This window comes from Plectrocnemia conspersa, unplaced genomic scaffold (genome assembly GCF_051122295.1).
Source record: "Plectrocnemia conspersa isolate PC_06_02 unplaced genomic scaffold, ASM5112229v1 ptg000009l, whole genome shotgun sequence".
Lineage (NCBI taxonomy): Eukaryota > Metazoa > Arthropoda > Insecta > Trichoptera > Polycentropodidae > Plectrocnemia > Plectrocnemia conspersa.
The window spans coordinates 22,106,821-22,126,140 of NW_028277173.1; the positions used below are offsets into that span (position 1 = coordinate 22,106,821).

General features: G+C 27.2%; 1 protein-coding gene across 10 annotated transcripts in view; it reads right to left on the bottom strand.

Moving 5' to 3' along the window:
* LOC148232254 (uncharacterized) overlaps positions 1 to 19,320 on the bottom strand; it is a 325,652-nt gene that overhangs the window by 109,650 nt on the left and 196,682 nt on the right. For all 10 annotated transcript variants that reach the window (XR_015810691.1, XM_088192429.1, XM_088192431.1 and 7 more), the window contains one exon: positions 2,077 to 2,215. Coding sequence is in view for 9 of the 10 variants with exons in the window: in XM_088192429.1 (XP_088048555.1) it covers positions 2,077 to 2,215 (139 nt within the window). In the remaining variant the exon portion in view is untranslated. The remainder of the gene's footprint in view (positions 1 to 2,076; positions 2,216 to 19,320) is intronic.

Here is a 19,320-nt window from a genome sequence, read left to right on the forward strand (position 1 = left end):
TTTAAAAAAACACACTGCACGTGGCCTATCGATCCTTTATGATTACTAACATTCTATCTTTATTTTACGAATATCCTTTGTTTATTTAATGTTGGCGATAAAAATGAAATATGAATGAAGGATTTTAATTACACTATAATACAAAAATATTATAAATATAACGTATTTTCAGTATTATTAAAGCAATATTTCAATTTCACTAGCAGCTGAGTTTTGTTTCATAAACCGATTTGATTATTTAAAATCATTTGCCGACTTAATTTATTTTATAAAAGCGCTTTTCCGTTAAATTCGTGACGTATAACTTCGCTGTATTTTTGCTTGAGTTATATTCTCAATTCAAACAGCTCAAAGCATGCTTTAAAATATAATACAATATTATATATTTATAAATAAGGTGATCAACTAAGATGTTAACATTAAACATCAAGCAAATGTACTTATTATGGTTTAATTTTTTTTTATTTCCGAAAAACAACGTTGAAACGTAAACTGTTTCGATGCAGTTACTTTCGAAACAGACTTCATAAATTTAAGTTATTTAATATATGTAGGTAAATGTTTTTATATTGATGGTTTTAGACGTGAAAAACATAAAAACGTGCACATATTTATTTTAAATTAAGCATATGTATAAATGCATTAAATATCTGTTATATTCTGGAATTTTTTGTAAAGAATAAAAATAATAAACTTATATTTTCATTCTAGACAGGATTTTAATTGAAACGTAATACGTACATTGTTTCCACAGGATAACATGCCAATTTTTTTGTTATCACATTGTTCAAAACTACGTTAATCAGCAAGTTTTACGTTACTGTTTAATAAAAAATTAAACAGAGCATATCGCTGCCATACTAGAGGTAATGCGATGGTTTAAATATCCAACGCAAAACGAAATGTAAAATAAACTTTGTTCGTAAAATGCATTGTCTGGCAATAGTAGTGCACACTTTAATTAAATTACAAAACGTAAATAAATGTTTACCAGTAGCTTTCGTGGTACTCAGTTACGAGATGAACTTACGCAAAAAATCTGCACTAAGCCACAGCTTCTATAATTTCACTGTATAAAACATGTTTTTAACTAGTAACATACAACACCAAGGGGTTTATTGTTTGAATAGTTTTACAAAACAAGTATATATATTATTTAGGTACTAACGAACGTAGTATTAATTACTTAATTACGAATACAATTAAGGTAAATAAAGTTGTCAGTATATAAAATATTCTATATTTATTACACCTGGGAGTTATAATTATTTAATTATACAAATACTTATATCATGCTTTAATATTTTTGTATTTTATGAAAGCACATTGCTTTATTTTATTTTAAAAATAAGTTATTTTTACAATAAATTAAAATCATTAGGAGCAAGATTGGGGCTATATGGAGGATGCCTGAGGACTTTTACTAATGTTTTCATTAAATAGCTAACTAATATTTAAATGGTATTTACAAAATTTTTTTAAAAATCTGACAGTTATCGTGTACCTTAAAATCGTTATATTTTTAGACAGATATTGTGCTGTCTCTTGGTGATTCTATTAAAATCTATCTAATATTAAAAAATGACAAATATATATAAACATAACTACTTAAAGCGTTAGACTATATATACAAAATTTGCAGTAAAATCCCTAGTGACAATCTTCTACCTATTTTTTTATTCTAAACTTAACCTTTAATTGATTTATATTAACGACACAATTTTGTTATAAACAAAAACAATTTGGCGATGTATTTTAGCGGCAGTTTTTATTTTCGCACTTAACGAATCTCTCACTTGGCGGATTAGGAATTGATACGGCTAATAAATTCTGCCTTATAACGCGTACCGTAAAAATCATATTTGAACTAATGTGATATGATAATGTCATTTCATATGTAAGTATGTATGTTATATATGACATTAAATTGCACGACTGCCAAGAAACATTATTATAATGAAACGTGATAAGACGTCTGGTAACGTCTGCGCCGTTCCGTATCAAAACTCAATTTTGTTCACGCCTTATGACGAACGATGCAAGTTTAAATTAGATTTTAAATTAAGAGCAATTTACCGGCGGCATGAAGCGTGGCCAGCAGATCGTGCAGGGTGGCTGGGTCAGGACATGCCACCTGAAGTGCTACGCCTTCGGTCGCGCCGCACATCAGCACTGCTCGAGGCCTAAGACTTAGACCTAGCCTCGCTCCAGACACCTGGAAGTGAAAAAAAGAAGAATTTGTTAAAGATGTAGATTATTGTATTTTTAAAAATTTTTAGGAATTTGGAATACAATTTCAAGTGCGTTTGATCGCTTGCAGGTGGCCGGAGCGTGCGGGTGCAACTTTGGTCTTTTTTTCAAATAGATTTGTCTACTTTTTTGATCTCAAGATCCGCATATAAATAATTAATAACAAAAATACTAGATGAAGATGATAATTGTTATGTAAAAAATCAGATTTACTGCTACTTTAAAATAGATCTTTTCGATTTTCGAGTAGAAAACTGCAGCTCTTTCTATAACTTCTGTTCAGGGGTAGGTAATGTATTTCAGCATTTAAAAACAATGAAAATAATGCATTTCAATAAAAACAATAGTTGTATTTTACTGCATTTTAGTGATGATAGATTCATGCCTTATCTATTTTTCATCAAACATAAAAACACATGCACGATAACATGTTATTCATTTACTGGTTTTACATCTTCAAATCTTCCAAACCTTCCAATTTGTGCTATTGAATGCGCATTACAACCACTAATTCTTAACATTGCATAATTTTCCTAATTGTTTTCTCTCATCATGATTTTAAATTATTATTTATATTATCAATAAGAGCAAATATTATTTTCACTCTTTGCTGTTTTAAAATAATAAATATATGGATCAAATGGTTGTCATAATAATTTAATATTTATGAATTATTTTAAATCATAGTTAAGTCTTGATTAATGATATTTATGTTATTAGATCCTTTATTTTTTTAAATAGTATTGTGGCGTTCATTTATAATCTTCGCATTGCAATTAACTTGCTGGACAACCTTTAAAAGAGTCACAACCAATACAGTAGTGAAACTATATTTTCATTAATATAACCATAGAAAAAGTCACCTTCTCAATAATCAGATAATAACAGATATCTTTTGTACGTCGCAAATCATCCAGATTGATCAGAGAATCTAAGAGAGAAGAATAGAAGATCTCCTCCCTTTTTCCGATCGTAAGTGAATAGCCAATTATGACCAAGGAATACAAAAACGTTTACAGTTTAAAGTAAAAATAAACTGTTGTTTCCACTTCGATCGTCAGGTATTGTCCAGTCAAGCGGTCGCCATGAATCTCAGAGAGTTAAACTCAATCTTTAAAACATTTTTTCTATATTACAAAATGTCTATACCATAATATCCATTTAGTAAAACACTGTACAAACATATTTTGACTGTGGTTAATTAAAATAATTTACAAGCATTTGTAATTTGAACCAATCAAGTGTATTATAAATGCAGTCATGAATTTAATCATTAATTTTGTGAACAATGTTTTTTAATTATAATGATAAATTAAGAAATGCTATTTGTACCCCTTTTTAATTGCAATATCAAATATAACGCAAAATTTTGATATACAATACATAATAATAAACTGGATATATATATTTTTTTTTAATATTTGTTTTAATTATTATTTTTTAATAAATTTCATTTAAATATTAAATTAATATTTGTTTAATACTCATTTAAACAAATATAGCTGGAATTTTAAGGTAACTTTCAAAGGCAATTTTGAATTAAATTATGAAAAAAAGCTGCCACTCGAGAATCTGTTGAGTATAAACAATTTTCAACAATTTAAGAAGGTTTGGAATATTCTGTTTTTTTTTTTTTTTTTTGTAAAACAGACGAAACGCTTGCCTAAAAATATTATTACTCCTTTTTAACAAAAATATCAGTGACTATGTATTTAAGTAAAATGTGTTTCGTATTATGTAAATAATTTGATTAGAACTTAGCATAAATATGTTTTTTTTTTATATTAATTAAATATTTCTGATAACTATGTTGAAAAATAAAATAATTTTTTTTAAATAATATTTAACATCAAAAAGCATTAAATTTAAAAAAAATATTAGTTAAATATTTTCAGTCAATTTAAGTAATAAAATAGTATTATTTTATTAATATAAATAAAACTATACTATACCAAAATCATTCCTTTAACTTCACAAATCTCGTGTAATTGTGATATTTTTATTATAATATTTCAAGAACGGAGGATGCAAAACCTACATCTAATTTTGATTAAATTCACAAAATATTTTTTTTTTAATAGTAATGTAAATATATTATGAACATCAGTGATTTCTCGTCTCGTCAAATGATTTGTTGAAATGTTGATTTTGAAAGAAATATAAATTTTGATTTAATCGTGTTGCCAAGTTTTTATACGAAGAGATTTGAGAACAATACTATACATAAACTAGGTTATTTTATAAATAATTAAATATGGAACTGATACATGCAGAGCTTTTAAAAATAAATATTAATTGTTAATAACACGACAGATTAGTGGTTTAAAAAAACGTAGGTTCCGTATGGATTCTAGTGTTTTTTTAATTTTTTATCGTTTCTGTGAGATTGTAATAACTGATTATCATTGGTAAGGTTTACATAAATTTAGCTAATCTCACGGATAACTATCGAGATGATTGATTAAAATCGAGCTATATAAGGTATTAAGCAAATATCTTATAATAAGCTAATAAAGAATATTATAAAAACAAATATTTAGAAAAATGAATCATGTTTTTAATTAGCAAGCTTTTAAAGAATAGCTGAAACTATTGTTTTACTCGGCAGATAATATTATTTAAATGTAAAAAATAAAAACGTCATTACCTAAATAAAGGTAAAGTGTGTTATTTCTTAACGTTCATATTTTATATCAAATAAATATTATTATTATAACAATTGTTTTTTTTTATATTTTGTTCATATATTTTATTATACATTTAATTATAAATGTTGCTATGGTTATTTTTATAAGCATTTAAAATGAAATTTCTGCATCCAATTATAAAAATATACCTTGTTATTAAAAGCCTTGGAGTTGACGCTTGTTAACTGAAGAAATTTTGTTAAATTATATATTATTCTAATTATTATATATTATTTAAATATATACACACATATAAAAAAAAATGAAAAAACCCATTCGACAACTAATCTAGAAACGTTTTTTACTGTTATTTATAAAAAGCATTTTCAGGTGTTGTAATCAACAGCAAGCGAAAGTTTTTAGTGATCATGAAAATATTTCTTAGATTAACAATGTTATGTTAAAAATAAATAAAAACGTGTTCTAAAAATCATCATAAATCATTATAAAAAATATTACTCTGAATGTATTATACTTTCAGAATCACTTTTCTATGTATTATATAACTGTATACTGTTATAAAGTTATATGCCAGTATCTGATAATTTGATATCCGTTACGTTCGCAGTATTCGCTGAAAGGTATTTAATATATTAACAAACATAATAGTATCCTTTTATTGCTTCAATGCAACAAAGCGTGATTCATATTTATTTGAAACATGTTTAATTAAAATGTTCAGCAATATCGTATTGCTAATGCAACTGAAATTCTAGTTATTTGTTATACATAACATTATTAAATATTTTCTTCTGTAGTTACAACATTGTAAAAACGAATTATTTAATTCAACTGAAAGCAAACTATGATTGCAAAAAGCGAACAAAGCGTACTAGATAAATAATGTGCGGAATAATTTTATTTAATATTACGTAACTTGCGATAGTCTCTCGTATTCATAATCATATTTGTGTCAAATGTGTTTACGTGGATGTCGCGGACTGGAAATGGAAGATTTCCAACATAATATCGGAGAGATTCGCTCAACCGAATCGCTCTGCTGCGGTTTGCTTAAGTAAGACAAATTGGAACGAAATGTTTTCATTTCGTCCATTATTCCAAGTGAACAATATCGAAGAGGTCGGATTAGTTGAATATGTTAGTACAGTTAGTACTCGGCGAGGGTTTAATTTGGTTATTATCGGATCACCGGGCTAGGAGCTAATGGTCCTCCCGGGGGATTATCTCCGGCACTATTATGTTAAAATAACAGAAATTCAAAACAGCCATTACATAAATTATTTTATTGTGTGCAATATTCAATTACGGTAATATGATATTTATATATTTAATGCTTGAAATTATAAATAACTCTAGCGTAAATTTGCTTTTTCAGTACATGAAAAAAAATCGTATATTATCAATTATGTATAGATGTCGATTGTACAAATATTTAAAATTTATACTTGATTAAATTTTTTTTCGTCAAACAGTTTAAGTATTTTGTCCTAAAAGTTTGTGTTTTTAAAATTGATAAAATTGTTATTGTGCATTATATTGTTATTGTGTAAATGCAGTATATTGTGTCTTTTTTTAAATGCAATGAACAAAAACATATATACTAACTAAATATTAAGACACAAGAATTGGTGCTACGTTTCTTGATATTTTAACACAGACGAATTTAAATGCAGATATAAGTATCATATGAGTTATTTTAACATATGCATATCTGGTATAAAGTAACACCAGAAATATTATTTTTATAAATTGCAAGTAATCCAAAATATAAAAAAGTTTATACAATAGTTGCATATAAATACCAACTATATACTAAAAAAAACTAAAAAAATATTGCGCGTAAACACATTAACCATAAAAATAGGCACAACATACCTAAGCACATATTACTTTGAAAGGTGAAAAACATATTGTTATAGTTCCAGATCTTCGGATGAATATACTTAAAATAGCACTTTAGTCATTTTTTTCCTCCCCTTAAACTGAATTAAGTTTTTAGTTTTTCCCCTTCAAACTGTAATTACTATTTTATTTTATGTTCCTATATTTATTATATTGTAACTAATAATAAAATTATAAACATGACAATGGTTATAATCCAGTAACATATATTCTTTTTCAAGAGTGAATGAGAGATAATGGCGTGCGTTACATGCTACATTCCCTTTCGCTCACTCTTGTCACTTAACACGCGAGCGAGCGAAAGGGAATGTATCTCACCGTACGCGCCTGTTGTATACAATAGTATTAATAGCATGTTTGCGTATTAAAATAAACGTTTCATAAAAAACTATGTTTATAATACACAAGCCATCTAGTTTATCAACACAACAAAAATTTTCTGCGATAACTGTAAAGAGCTGAATTAATTTATGTTTGGAAGTATAATTATAGGTATGTTCGTGTATGAACTATTGTATATAAAATATTTTTATAAAAGCGATCATGACGCATTAAGAAAAAAATGGCAATAATAATGGCTTAATTTAAATTAATTTACCATAATTAATTGTAAAATAGCGATTCTACACTATTTGCTTTAGACTACACTTATGGTTTAACCACAAAAAAGCAGTTAAAACCGACGGTAAACGGATGTTTTAAAAGTTTTCCATGATGACAAAATAAAAACACTAGAACGTCGCTAAACAAAGTGCTTTGAAATTCGTATATATTATACTATAAAATAATAGATTTATTAAATAAAAATACTTTTTCTCATTATGTAATGACACACATATGTTTATTAAAAAGTGTAATAAATTCAACTTTCAAAGATAAGCCAAGAAAATTGACAAAATGTAAGCATCAGTGAAAAGTACCACTATCAAAATATAAGTCGTTTATTAACCACTATATTATTTTTAATTTATAAATTACTAAAATAAAATTGCCATTAATAAGAAATGACTATTGTATATATAATATTAAATATTGCCAGCAATGAATACAGCAATTGTATTGGGAAAAGTGATAATACACTGAACAGCAATTTCAATTAAGTGACAGTGGACGAATAAGTATAATAAGCTTTTGTATATAATAAAAGGGGATTACATAAAAATAAAAATACATACAATGATTATTATATTTGTCCAGCTCCTTAACACAAGTTATTTATATTTGTTTTGTAAATAACATATAATACATTAAAATTTAGTTAATTAAGTTTTATTGGGTATGAAAGTACAGTTCTTTCAATTAAATGTTTAACAAAAATACAGTTTAGTTATTATATAATACTTCAATTGAATTGTTTTATTTATGTGAGATTTTCATAAAAGTTTAGAATTTAATTTAAGAACTACACATTTTTCCAACTATGGGGCTTAACTTATTTTTTAACTGAAAAAGCTTTTTGTTGTTTATAATATATGAAAACTAAGAAGCTTTTAGTGGGATTTGTAGTGACCAGACATTTGCTGAATGATTTTATTTTAAAGTCTGTCCTTCGCTCGTCGGAGATTTTAATAAGAGCATTAAATGGCAGTGTCGGCACAAATGGAGCGGAAATATATTTATATACTGTATATGTGATTTATTTAATCATAAATAAATTGAACCATAGGTAACTATGGAATAAATAAGTTTTGAAATTAATTGTATTGATATTTCTTTGCTTATAATTTTTTGATAAATAAATTGAATTCTTAATATTAACAATAAACATAGATACTCAAAATGATAAAAAGGAAAATATAACTTATGAAGCGAAAGATAAATAGTAATATACGGCTCTCTATAAAATACAAATACAAAATTAAAATTTTCTAATAAAGATCGTTTCCGTCAGTACGCTCATGTAACACAAAATTGATATTGATACACATATATCACCCACGTCAGTGTGTTCGAATTTGATATTCAATTAAACCGAAACGAGCGAACGTTAATTGAACAACGTCGATCTATACACGTTTGTATTACGTATAGTTCACACACCTAGGCGGAGATACAAGAGATGAATCTTGTTAATTTAAACCGACGACTGGCGTCAAAACTCGTGTTTTATTCATTTCAGACAATAAGATTTCCCCTTTTGTCGTTCGCGCGACAATATCAACCCGAAGACACTTTTCCAGCCAAGTTAATTGTTGTGGTTTTGAATTAATTAGAAGAAGGCTACGAGCGAAGGGGTTATATGGCACTGCAATGCAGATGGTGTCCTTATTCTGTGAAAAACGGAAAATGTGCCGCACCTGGCATTATACTATTCATATGTGTGTATGTGCATAATTAGCACACACGTGCGCGTGAGCACACATCACTCTTGAATATGTCTAAACTAGAGTAGTAAATGTGTAGCATTACATAATGATATTTTGTAATTTATAAATTAAATTGATTAATGAAAAAAAACACAATTTATGTAACATATAAAATGTTTGATATATTATATATTCATAGTTATTCATTATAAAATATTATACAAAAGCATTTAAAGAATACTAAATGTCGGTACCTCACGACAGTGAGGTACCGAAGCTAGCAAGTTTGCGAATACCGGACTCTCAACTATATAGATTTTAAACATTATTTTTATATATTTTTAAATTAAATGCTAGAAATTAAACCTTTACACGAATGTGTAGCTGTGAGATTTACAATTTAAATGGAAAGAGATTACATGAGAGATATGCGGTTGATCCTAGTGCATTTTTGACAGTTACTGCGTACTGCGTAAATTTGCTACTACATAGAAAAAAATGATTAAATTTATAAAAAACTACTTGACATTTTCAATTCATTTGAAAATAGGTTTACAACTCAGCTGAATATTAATTTTTTTATATAATATTCAAATTGAAACTTGGATATTTAATGATAAAACTAAATATTGTATACCATTTAAGATTAGGTTTAAAACTTAGCTAGATAATAATAAACTAAATTTTGTATTACGTTTTAAGTTCGCTTAGTAACCTAATTAAATATTAAACAATAAAAAATAAAATTTTGTATTATTTAATATAGATTTGCAATTAAAATAAATAATAATAATAAGCGTCGGTTACACATCCGCTCAGAAATAGGACTGATTATAAAAAAATTTTGTTACATCTTGCTGACGCTACAACACAATCGATGACCTATAGGTTTATTGTGAGCGATTATGAGTCATTGATTGTGTTTTAGCGTATATCAAATGTTTAAGGGCCCGTTTTCTTGAAATAATGTTTTTTTGTTTAAATAACTATTAGTATAAAAAAACAGTTTTATGTATTACTATGTAATACATAAAACTGTTGTTTTAAATTTTAGTATTGGGAACGTTTTTTAAGTAAAAAAAAACAACAAAAACAATTTAGATCAAAAGTGGACACTAAGCACAATATATACAAATATAAATAATTTTGAGACCTTTGTCTATTTTTATTAAAAAATATATCTAGTGAGATTTTTCTATAAACTTGGAGAGAGGGAAACATATACAATCGTTTTTTTAACTCATGTTTTTTTTTATAATAAGATTTAAAATATTCATCTCAACAAATCAGTTACACTTTATCACATTTTATAGGACACGTTGGTCATTTGCATATTATAATAAGGAATCCCAGTACTATGAAATATTCCTTACAAGCAAGTATATTTTAGGAACACACGGATATGACTCACTGAGCTTCCGTGGTGATGTTTATGTAATTAAATATTTCTACGACCCGCATTCCTTCGCATAGAATACGGTCTAAATAATTGTAAATTTTCCTTTTACGCGATGGTCAAAATATGGGAAGTTATTATTTACAAACTGAGTTTTAGACATGATTTTTGTATAATTATCAATAGTATAAACTTATTTAATAGGGCTATATAAAATTACTACATTTTAGTTTAATAAAAAAAATGATAAAAAGATCGTCAGTATTACTTCCACTGCTGATTATATTATTTCTACATTTATTGTCACTCACTTGTAGATGTATTTTATGCATGGATGTTTCATATTCAAAGGCTAAGTAATCATGGTATGTCCAAAGGCAGTCCAACCGTGAGAAACTAATCTACAAGTTTTATTAGTCAAGTTACAAACACACAGTATGTATATACTGTATATTAACATATAATACACCTTTAAAATATAAAACTTTGATCTATTTAAGGCCTTGATTTATCTTGCAAATTTAATTTGTTTAAAACTTGAAAACCATTTGGTGCGAGATCGAATTAAAGCCATGTCCGAATTAATTACACTATGGCAAAGATTAAAAGTGAGCCTGACGGAAATCAGGTAACACGGAGAGGAATTAGGGTAGAGAATAGGGGTGGAAAAGTTGCATTAAAAACTCAACGAAGCCCACTTGACCTGGTTTCGGCAAAGGGGTACGACGGGAAATAAATTGAGAACGATACCGCCTACTGGCAACTCGACCGGATTTTACGACATTCCAGCTATAATAAACGAATTTGTTGTGCATATGTGGGTGGGCGGGTGTATTTGTGTCTATGTGTATACAGGAAGAGCTTTCTGTAATGGAACGATGGAAGTTTTATGTGTTGTATGATTTATACGTTATAAATATTGCGCTTTCATTTTTGCGAAATAAAGCGATTTTTATCGTTCGTTACAAGTCGCGTTTACATGATGGATAGTAATTTATAGTAAATTTGGCGTCACTTCAACCCTTTGATGATAAGTTGCTACTGAGTGCACATTTCATTTATTTAAAATTAATGTTAAATAAATACATATAGAACAATAAATGTTTTTGAAAGTTCAAATCATCGTACTGTGAATTTTTAATTTTAATATTGATAACAGCTATTTAATCTAGAAAATAAGGAAATTAATCAAAAGATGCAATTGATGTGTTTTAAAATGAAAGACATTACCTCATGTAGTTTAATCTCTAGACATGATAGTAGTTTAATCTCTAGACAAATAGGTGTATACGATTTTAAAAGTAAATATAGATTTATGCGGTGATAACTAGATTTTGTAATTTAAAGACAAGGAGTTTATAAAACCTGGATAATAAAGAAAAAAGCTCTTTATTCTGTTTTAAATACTTATGTTTCATTATTTATATAAAAAATAATAATATAAAAATATAAACTAAATAAAAGAAAAGGCTTAAAATAAGGTTTTATTTATAATTGTATTTTTAAGTTACTGTCGTAATAATTTAAATAAAAAAAATATTTTGACTCAAAAATGTATTATACATTAAAATAATTTCAAGATAATAGAAATTTTAATATCAGTTGTTGGCATAAAAATTACTTAGTATATAAAAAAAACATCATTATATAACAGAAATTATGTTTTTTATTTCTGTGATTTTTGCTAATGCCACAAATATTAATTTATCTGAAGAATATTTAAGTTATTCGTTGATAGATTTTTTCTAACATGTCTTACTAAAAAAAGCAAATTTTAAATCAATGCTTACTTAAATATATACATTAGTTTATTAAATGTGAATATATATATATATTGAATCCTTAAATTTTTTAAATATATTAAAAGTAAATATGATAAAAATATCATAGTCCAAAATATTACTAGCTACAGCACTAATATAACAAAAATAATTATTTAATACAATATTTATTATTTTTAATTGTGAAACATAGCTTATATTATATTAATATTTACATATTTAATGTGATTGTAATAATTTTTAGCATATATTTAAAACTCATATTAAGTTTAAAAATGTCAGGTTTTAGTAGTTTATATGTTTGCATCGATAAACATATATATTGTACTAAAATTATTTTTAACAGAAAATCAGTTTTTCCACTCTAAAAAAGATTGTTTGTAATATATATAGAATGAATAATAAGAAAACACTAATTTATAATAATTTAACTAAACCATTTAAATGCAGTTAAAATATATTTGTTTGAATAAAAATGTTTAATTTTAAACAAGATATTTTTTTATTTGCGGTTAAATTAGTGTCATTATATTTATATAATTCCGTAAAATTTAATTGTAATTTAATTTAACGCTTATTTATAAAAGTCAGTTTTATATAGCTAGTCCAAAATTGTGACTAAATAAATAAGCTAAAAATATTATATGTATATAACTCTAATCAAATTATATAAATGCAATTAAAAATATTATAAGTTTTATTATTTTGTATTTAAAGTATCAACACAATTTAATAAAATATTAGTCGTTATTATTTATAAATATGTGTATATATTTAAATATAATAAATTGTAATAGTAGAAATTTATCAGAATCTTTTCTATATATTTAATATTCTAATCAAAATAGAAAACCTTGTCCAAATAGTTTATCTACTAAATATTCTATAGCTCAAGTCTTACTTGTGGATCGATAAACACACACTACATTCATACTTTGTACGTATCATGTTTTTTTTAGCGAAAAAGCAATTACTTATGGTCAAAAGCATATATACACTACATTTTATACCAAAAGGTAAACCTTTCAATTTCAACCTCACATTCAACATCGGCATAAAATAAAACGCACACGTTGCGGTTGATAGAACTTGCGTGTAAATCTCAAACATATCTATCCAGGAATTTCCAGTAGGTTCAATAACTATTTATATATGAAAAATAATATAGTATCTGTATTTTATTCAGTAGGAAAGATCGTCCCTGTATGGAGGTCAATGTCGACTCTAATGTTTATTTTGTCTCGCACGCACAATATACTATTAATAGAATATTTATTTTAAACCCAAGCCTTTGCGTGATGTTAGGGTTATATACTTGAGGATATAGTGTTTCATGTTAGTTAAAGCGTTTGTGATTTTTTGTGGTAATAGCAATCAAGGAATGTGTCTCAATGTCAAGGGTGTGCGTGTGGCATGCGTGTTGATTGTTTGCCATCGGTAAATAAATATACTAAAAGAGAGCTTAGTAATATTGATTATATTTTCAATATAATAAAGTGTATTCTAGTTGATCAAAATACTTAGCAACAAAATAAAAGGCGTCTTACTGATATTAACATTTATTTATTATCTATATCAACGCCTGGACTATTAGTTAATTACACAATTTAAAATATTATAAGCCGAATATATATATATGTGAAATTTAGGAGCAAAATTTATTTTTTAATAATAGTCTCAAACTAATGATAAAAATATGTTGAATATGTTTCATTTGAGTTTTAAAACTGTGTATATATTTACTTTGAGCGTTTTTCATAAACACATCTATTTAGCTTTTAAATATTATGTTGAAACATAAAACGTTTAGTTTACAATGTTTAATCATATTACGTTTACGTTATTAAAACGTAGCCACAAAGAGTCCTCACATGTAGTGTTATTGCCATATAAACTACGTCTTTTCAGAGGTGAAAGATGATTTTATTCAATAGCAAATTTTCTATGAACTCACCTGGCCAAGGTAACATTCAGTTGATTTATTGCCCGCCTGATGGCGTAGATAGACCAAATTACACCATATTGATGTAATAAATATCTAGAGAAGAATTATATCACAATTCATATAAAATAGGGAGCGATAACTTAAAACAAATTAAAAACAGCTTTATTCTATTATAAGAATATCAGCGTTGATTTTGGGCTTTAAGGTGGATTTAGAACAATTACTGATGAAATTTCTACTAAATAATTTTTAAGACTTTCGAACAATGAGCTAGCGCATTATCTAATGGAACTAAAGCCAGTGGAGTTTAAACGAGATTATTATAGGTATGTTTACATCAACCACAAAATATGTATTTATATAATTCGGAAAACAAAGGTTAAACTAAATTAATACATCAAGGTCATAGCTTAAATACAGAGTTAACCCTTAACTAATATTTTAAAATGATATGCTTAAATAAACAATATATTTTATTGAAGTATCTACAATATAAAATATTAGAAAAATTGAACGAAATCGTATATTTTCTAATAATAACATATCACTGACTATAGCTGAGCTTAGAATCAATATTTATATATTTATTAAAATAAATTAAGACCATCGTAACCCATCCGGTTACCCCAATGCATCACGATGGTCAAAGAATAACATATAGTATTATTACAATACACAAAAAAATATAGTACAAGTAAGTCAAAAATAATACATTGAAAGAAAAATAATTTTAAATGACACAAATTAGACTAGCTCTTAATAGCTGATATATTAACCATTTGAGAAGTATCGCCGTACATGTACGGCGGTCGATCTTTCACTGTTTTGAGGTACCCCAGATAGTTATATATTTTCTACATATAAAATAATTAGTATACTTTTTCTAAATTTAATTTTTTGTAAATGTTTTCTATAAAAAAAATACCAAAAAATTAAAAAGTACGAAATAAATTAACATTGCAAATACTATTGCATATTATTTTTCAAGCCTCTATATCGATATATAAAAAGAAACGGATTTCTAAATAATCCTTGCATTTGATAAATCAATATTTGACATGTCATGCAAATCTTTACATAAATGGCAGTGTTGTTAAATGTTTTAAAAATTGTTTTTTTAACATTATATCTTTCCAAGTATACCTAATATATTTTTTGGGCCGCTTTGTAATAATTTATGTATATAAATTATATGATAAATACCTAAGGAAGAAATTATGTTTCACATTAAACTTTGTATGTATTACCTTACTGCTTATTAGATTTTCCGTCATTTTTTATATTAATATATTAAAGCTAATTTTGATATAATATATTATTAACATTTACATTTTGCGTCAAGCGAATTTCGAACCTCGCTCTTTCTCTCTCTTTTAATATTCGCATATACATTCGCAATTATTATAATTTTAATAATAAAACGTTCAGCTAAAATTGAATTTTTTTCATGCGACGTTTCCTTAACGAGTTTTCTGTGCGATTACGCTCTTATGAATTAATGTGCGGTTGTTATTATTATTTTATTCTAATAAAAAAAAATAATACACAGATGGTCGTGCGCGTATTCAGGACAAGCGAAATAAAACGCCATTTATGCAAATTTCAATACATACAAACATTCCACTAATATAAATACTATATACTGGAGTAAAATTTTACCCTAAGCCGGCAATTTACGTGCTGACCCGGTTCCGATGTGCGCCTAGAACTCTTATGGGTAAATGGAAGGAAAAAAACTGTTGTATGTATGTATGCAAAACGAAATTACTACGCGCGGTGTGGAGAACGAATAGAGTACACAAATGATCGTAAACGACCCTTCGCGGTGCGATCGTAAAAGCCTTAAAAGAACAACGGACCTACCCTTTCGAACGAACCCTTCGCAATTTATCTCTGCGACGATTGTTTCGTATCTGCTGCCAACGCCTATGGAGTTACTGTCGTAAAAATTCTCTCTTTGAAAGGGAGAAACTCCTAAACGGCGAATTATGCTAATGTTATGTAAAACAACATTTATCAAACCAACTTTGATGTGTGCAACAATTTTTTTTTGTTTATCAAATTAGGAAAATCAACAATGATCGTGTTCAATGTTTTAAAAAAGCTGGCGGTGTATTTTTTTTAAAACGGTTTCAATAGTTATTCAATTAAATTTATTTAATAACTTTCGTACCTACATTGTTTTTTAATCCATCGTTGTTGAACCATTTATAATTGTTTCAACAGAGCACATTTTTATGCTACTGAAATTACAACATATTATTGAAAACTCGATTCTTGTTATATTGAGCAGCAGTTACTGTGACTAACTATTGTTATGGCAAAGGCAAGATGATTTAGTACTTAAGGTCTGAAACTAAAAATAATAATAAATGAAAGGGAGATTTAAGATGTGAAAGTTAGGTTAGTTTAGTTACCTCAATTACATGTCAGGTGCGTATGGTAAGATACTTTCCCTTTTGCTCGCGAGTGAGTAAGAGATAAGAGCGTGCGGAACGTTATAAAAAGATATTTTTTTTAAAGAAAAAAATGAGACATCAGATGCATTAAAAAAAATATTAGTGCAATAAAATATTTATAATTGTCTAAAAAATATTTCATTAACCAAAAATTAAAAAAAAGAGATAAATATATTCTAAAAGTTCTATGTATTCAAGTTTAAATACAAACACATTACAGGGCTTGCCGTCATCGCGGGGTATAGACTGATATTTAATAAAAGCAGCGAATGAGCCATAAACAATAAAAAAATACTATATTTGAGTCAAAAATAAGAAAAAAATGATTAACTATGTTTCATAATAATTATCTAATCTTTTTTAATACCGTTAGTAATAAAAAAGTTTTAAGGATCTGTTGAAGATTACATAATTCCCTCAGTTTATTGAAGCAATAAATATTGTAAGTACTATACTCGAGTCATGAATAAACATAATTGAATACTTGTGTCATGTATCAAATTTATTAGAAAATAATTCTAAGAATAATAGAATATTAATATCCATAAAGAACATTAATTAGGCAAAGGCATATATTTTATTATCGCAAAACATTTTATCAACATCTTATTATAATGTATCATTAACAAGAAATAAAACAATGACCTAAAATACGTAAGTCGTATATAAACATAAAATTAAATTATAACAGCAATAATTATGGATTTTACTGGATGATAGTTTGTTATAAATTATTACATAAAACATAGTCAAATAACAAAAATTGTATTGCAATCTCCTAAATTTTTTAAGGTAAATTATAATAATAAAACATATATTTATAATCAAAAATATAATTTAATTCCTGATTATTATTTTTATATTTATTTTTGTAGTAGTATTTGTATGTGCATATATTCGATTTTTATTATCAAATTAATAAAATTAAAATCGACGGCTTTCATTATATATTTTTTTGCTATTCAGTCCAAGCCAAGGGCAATAAAATAAAATAGGCCTGTTTCAAAATTGGCATGTATAATAAATTCTTAGCAAAAAATATATATACACGCAATAAATACGCAAGGGGCAAGCGATCCATATTGTTCATCTCGCTCACGTATGATCGCGCATCGGTAAAATAAATAAAAAGGCATCTAAAAAAATAGGCCATAAAAGCGATTCGTTCACGTGTCTACGTGTCGGCGGCGGTCGTTTTGCGAGAAGGAGAATTTTCCGCGGAAAATCTGCTTGCGCCACGGGCATCGATCATAGCCATTTTACGAGCGAAGCCATAACCCCCCGGCGACTAAGGGATTTTCAAAATAGATACTAAAGCGAGATAACTGGCCCGCCCGAGCCTACTTCCGGTTACTTATATCTCCACCTATGATCGTAAATAAGACCCTGGACACATCCAATATCCGGTTAACGTGCGGCTACGCGGCCGGCTCGACTACCCCGTCGTTCTAGCTGGCACCCATGATAAATCGCGGAGAATTACCAATATGGAAAAATCGATGGGCTTAACCTTAATAGTATGTGTACTTAGCGTGCGTTCTGGTGGCGCTGGTTTTATTGTTTTTGACAGGGATCCAAAAATTGTTCGTCTTTTGCCATCGGTCTATTAGTTACATAAGGTGTTCTCACAACATTATCGTATAACCAGCGTTGGGTATCTGAAAAAATTGACGGGTACGAGAGTCAAAACGTAAAATATTTTTTATATTATAACATAAAAATGCCTTGACCAAATGAACTATAAAAAAATACGGTTTCATGCCGGTACCTTCAAAAGCTGATGCCATCGACAACGTTATGTTCTGAGCTTGACGTTAGAAGCCTTAGATCACTCTTAATGACTGGGTATCTTAGAAACAATGTTATCTAAAACGATTGCTTCAAACCAATGGAAAATAACGATAAACAAAAGAAACAATAAATTCCGCATGATATAAATAAAAGAAAAATATCAATTTAAAAATATCTAATTATTATTAAATACGAATTTGACATATTTTTGACGGATGTTATAAATTAACTATATATTTTTCAATAGGTATGATACAAGCTATAAATAAAATTGCTATAAACGTAGCGGTCGCCGCTATAAGCGAACCACCAACCAAAACACTCGCGAATGATTTAATATTAACACGTTGGGCTTTTTACGTTGGATATGAAGGCTGCTATGTATCACCGGAACCGTGACGTCCCTAGGGGCATTTTTAAACATTTCCAGAATACGAACGTGGATGCTGAGGTGAATTTTGATTCAAAATCGGGATTGTGGAGAAAGTCTGAGTGTGGGACGCCATTTGTGTTAATTTTAGAAGTGAAAGTATAAGGTCAGTCCATATTTATTTTAAAATTGAAAATATAAAATATGGAAACAATTGGCGTTGAATAAAGCTGTATGTCAAAAAACATGTTTTGGGATTAATGAATAACATTTGCATCTCGAATCATGTGAAATATTTAAAAACGCTTTGAGATTCGACATTTTACTTCAAATTTAAATATAGGTGAAGGATTTTATTTATGTTTTAGAAGTTATTTTTTTATGAAAAAATGCTATTAAAGCACCAAATCACAAATTACATGTTTTCTTGATGATCCAAAAGATGAATAATTTGTAATATGACTAGGCATTC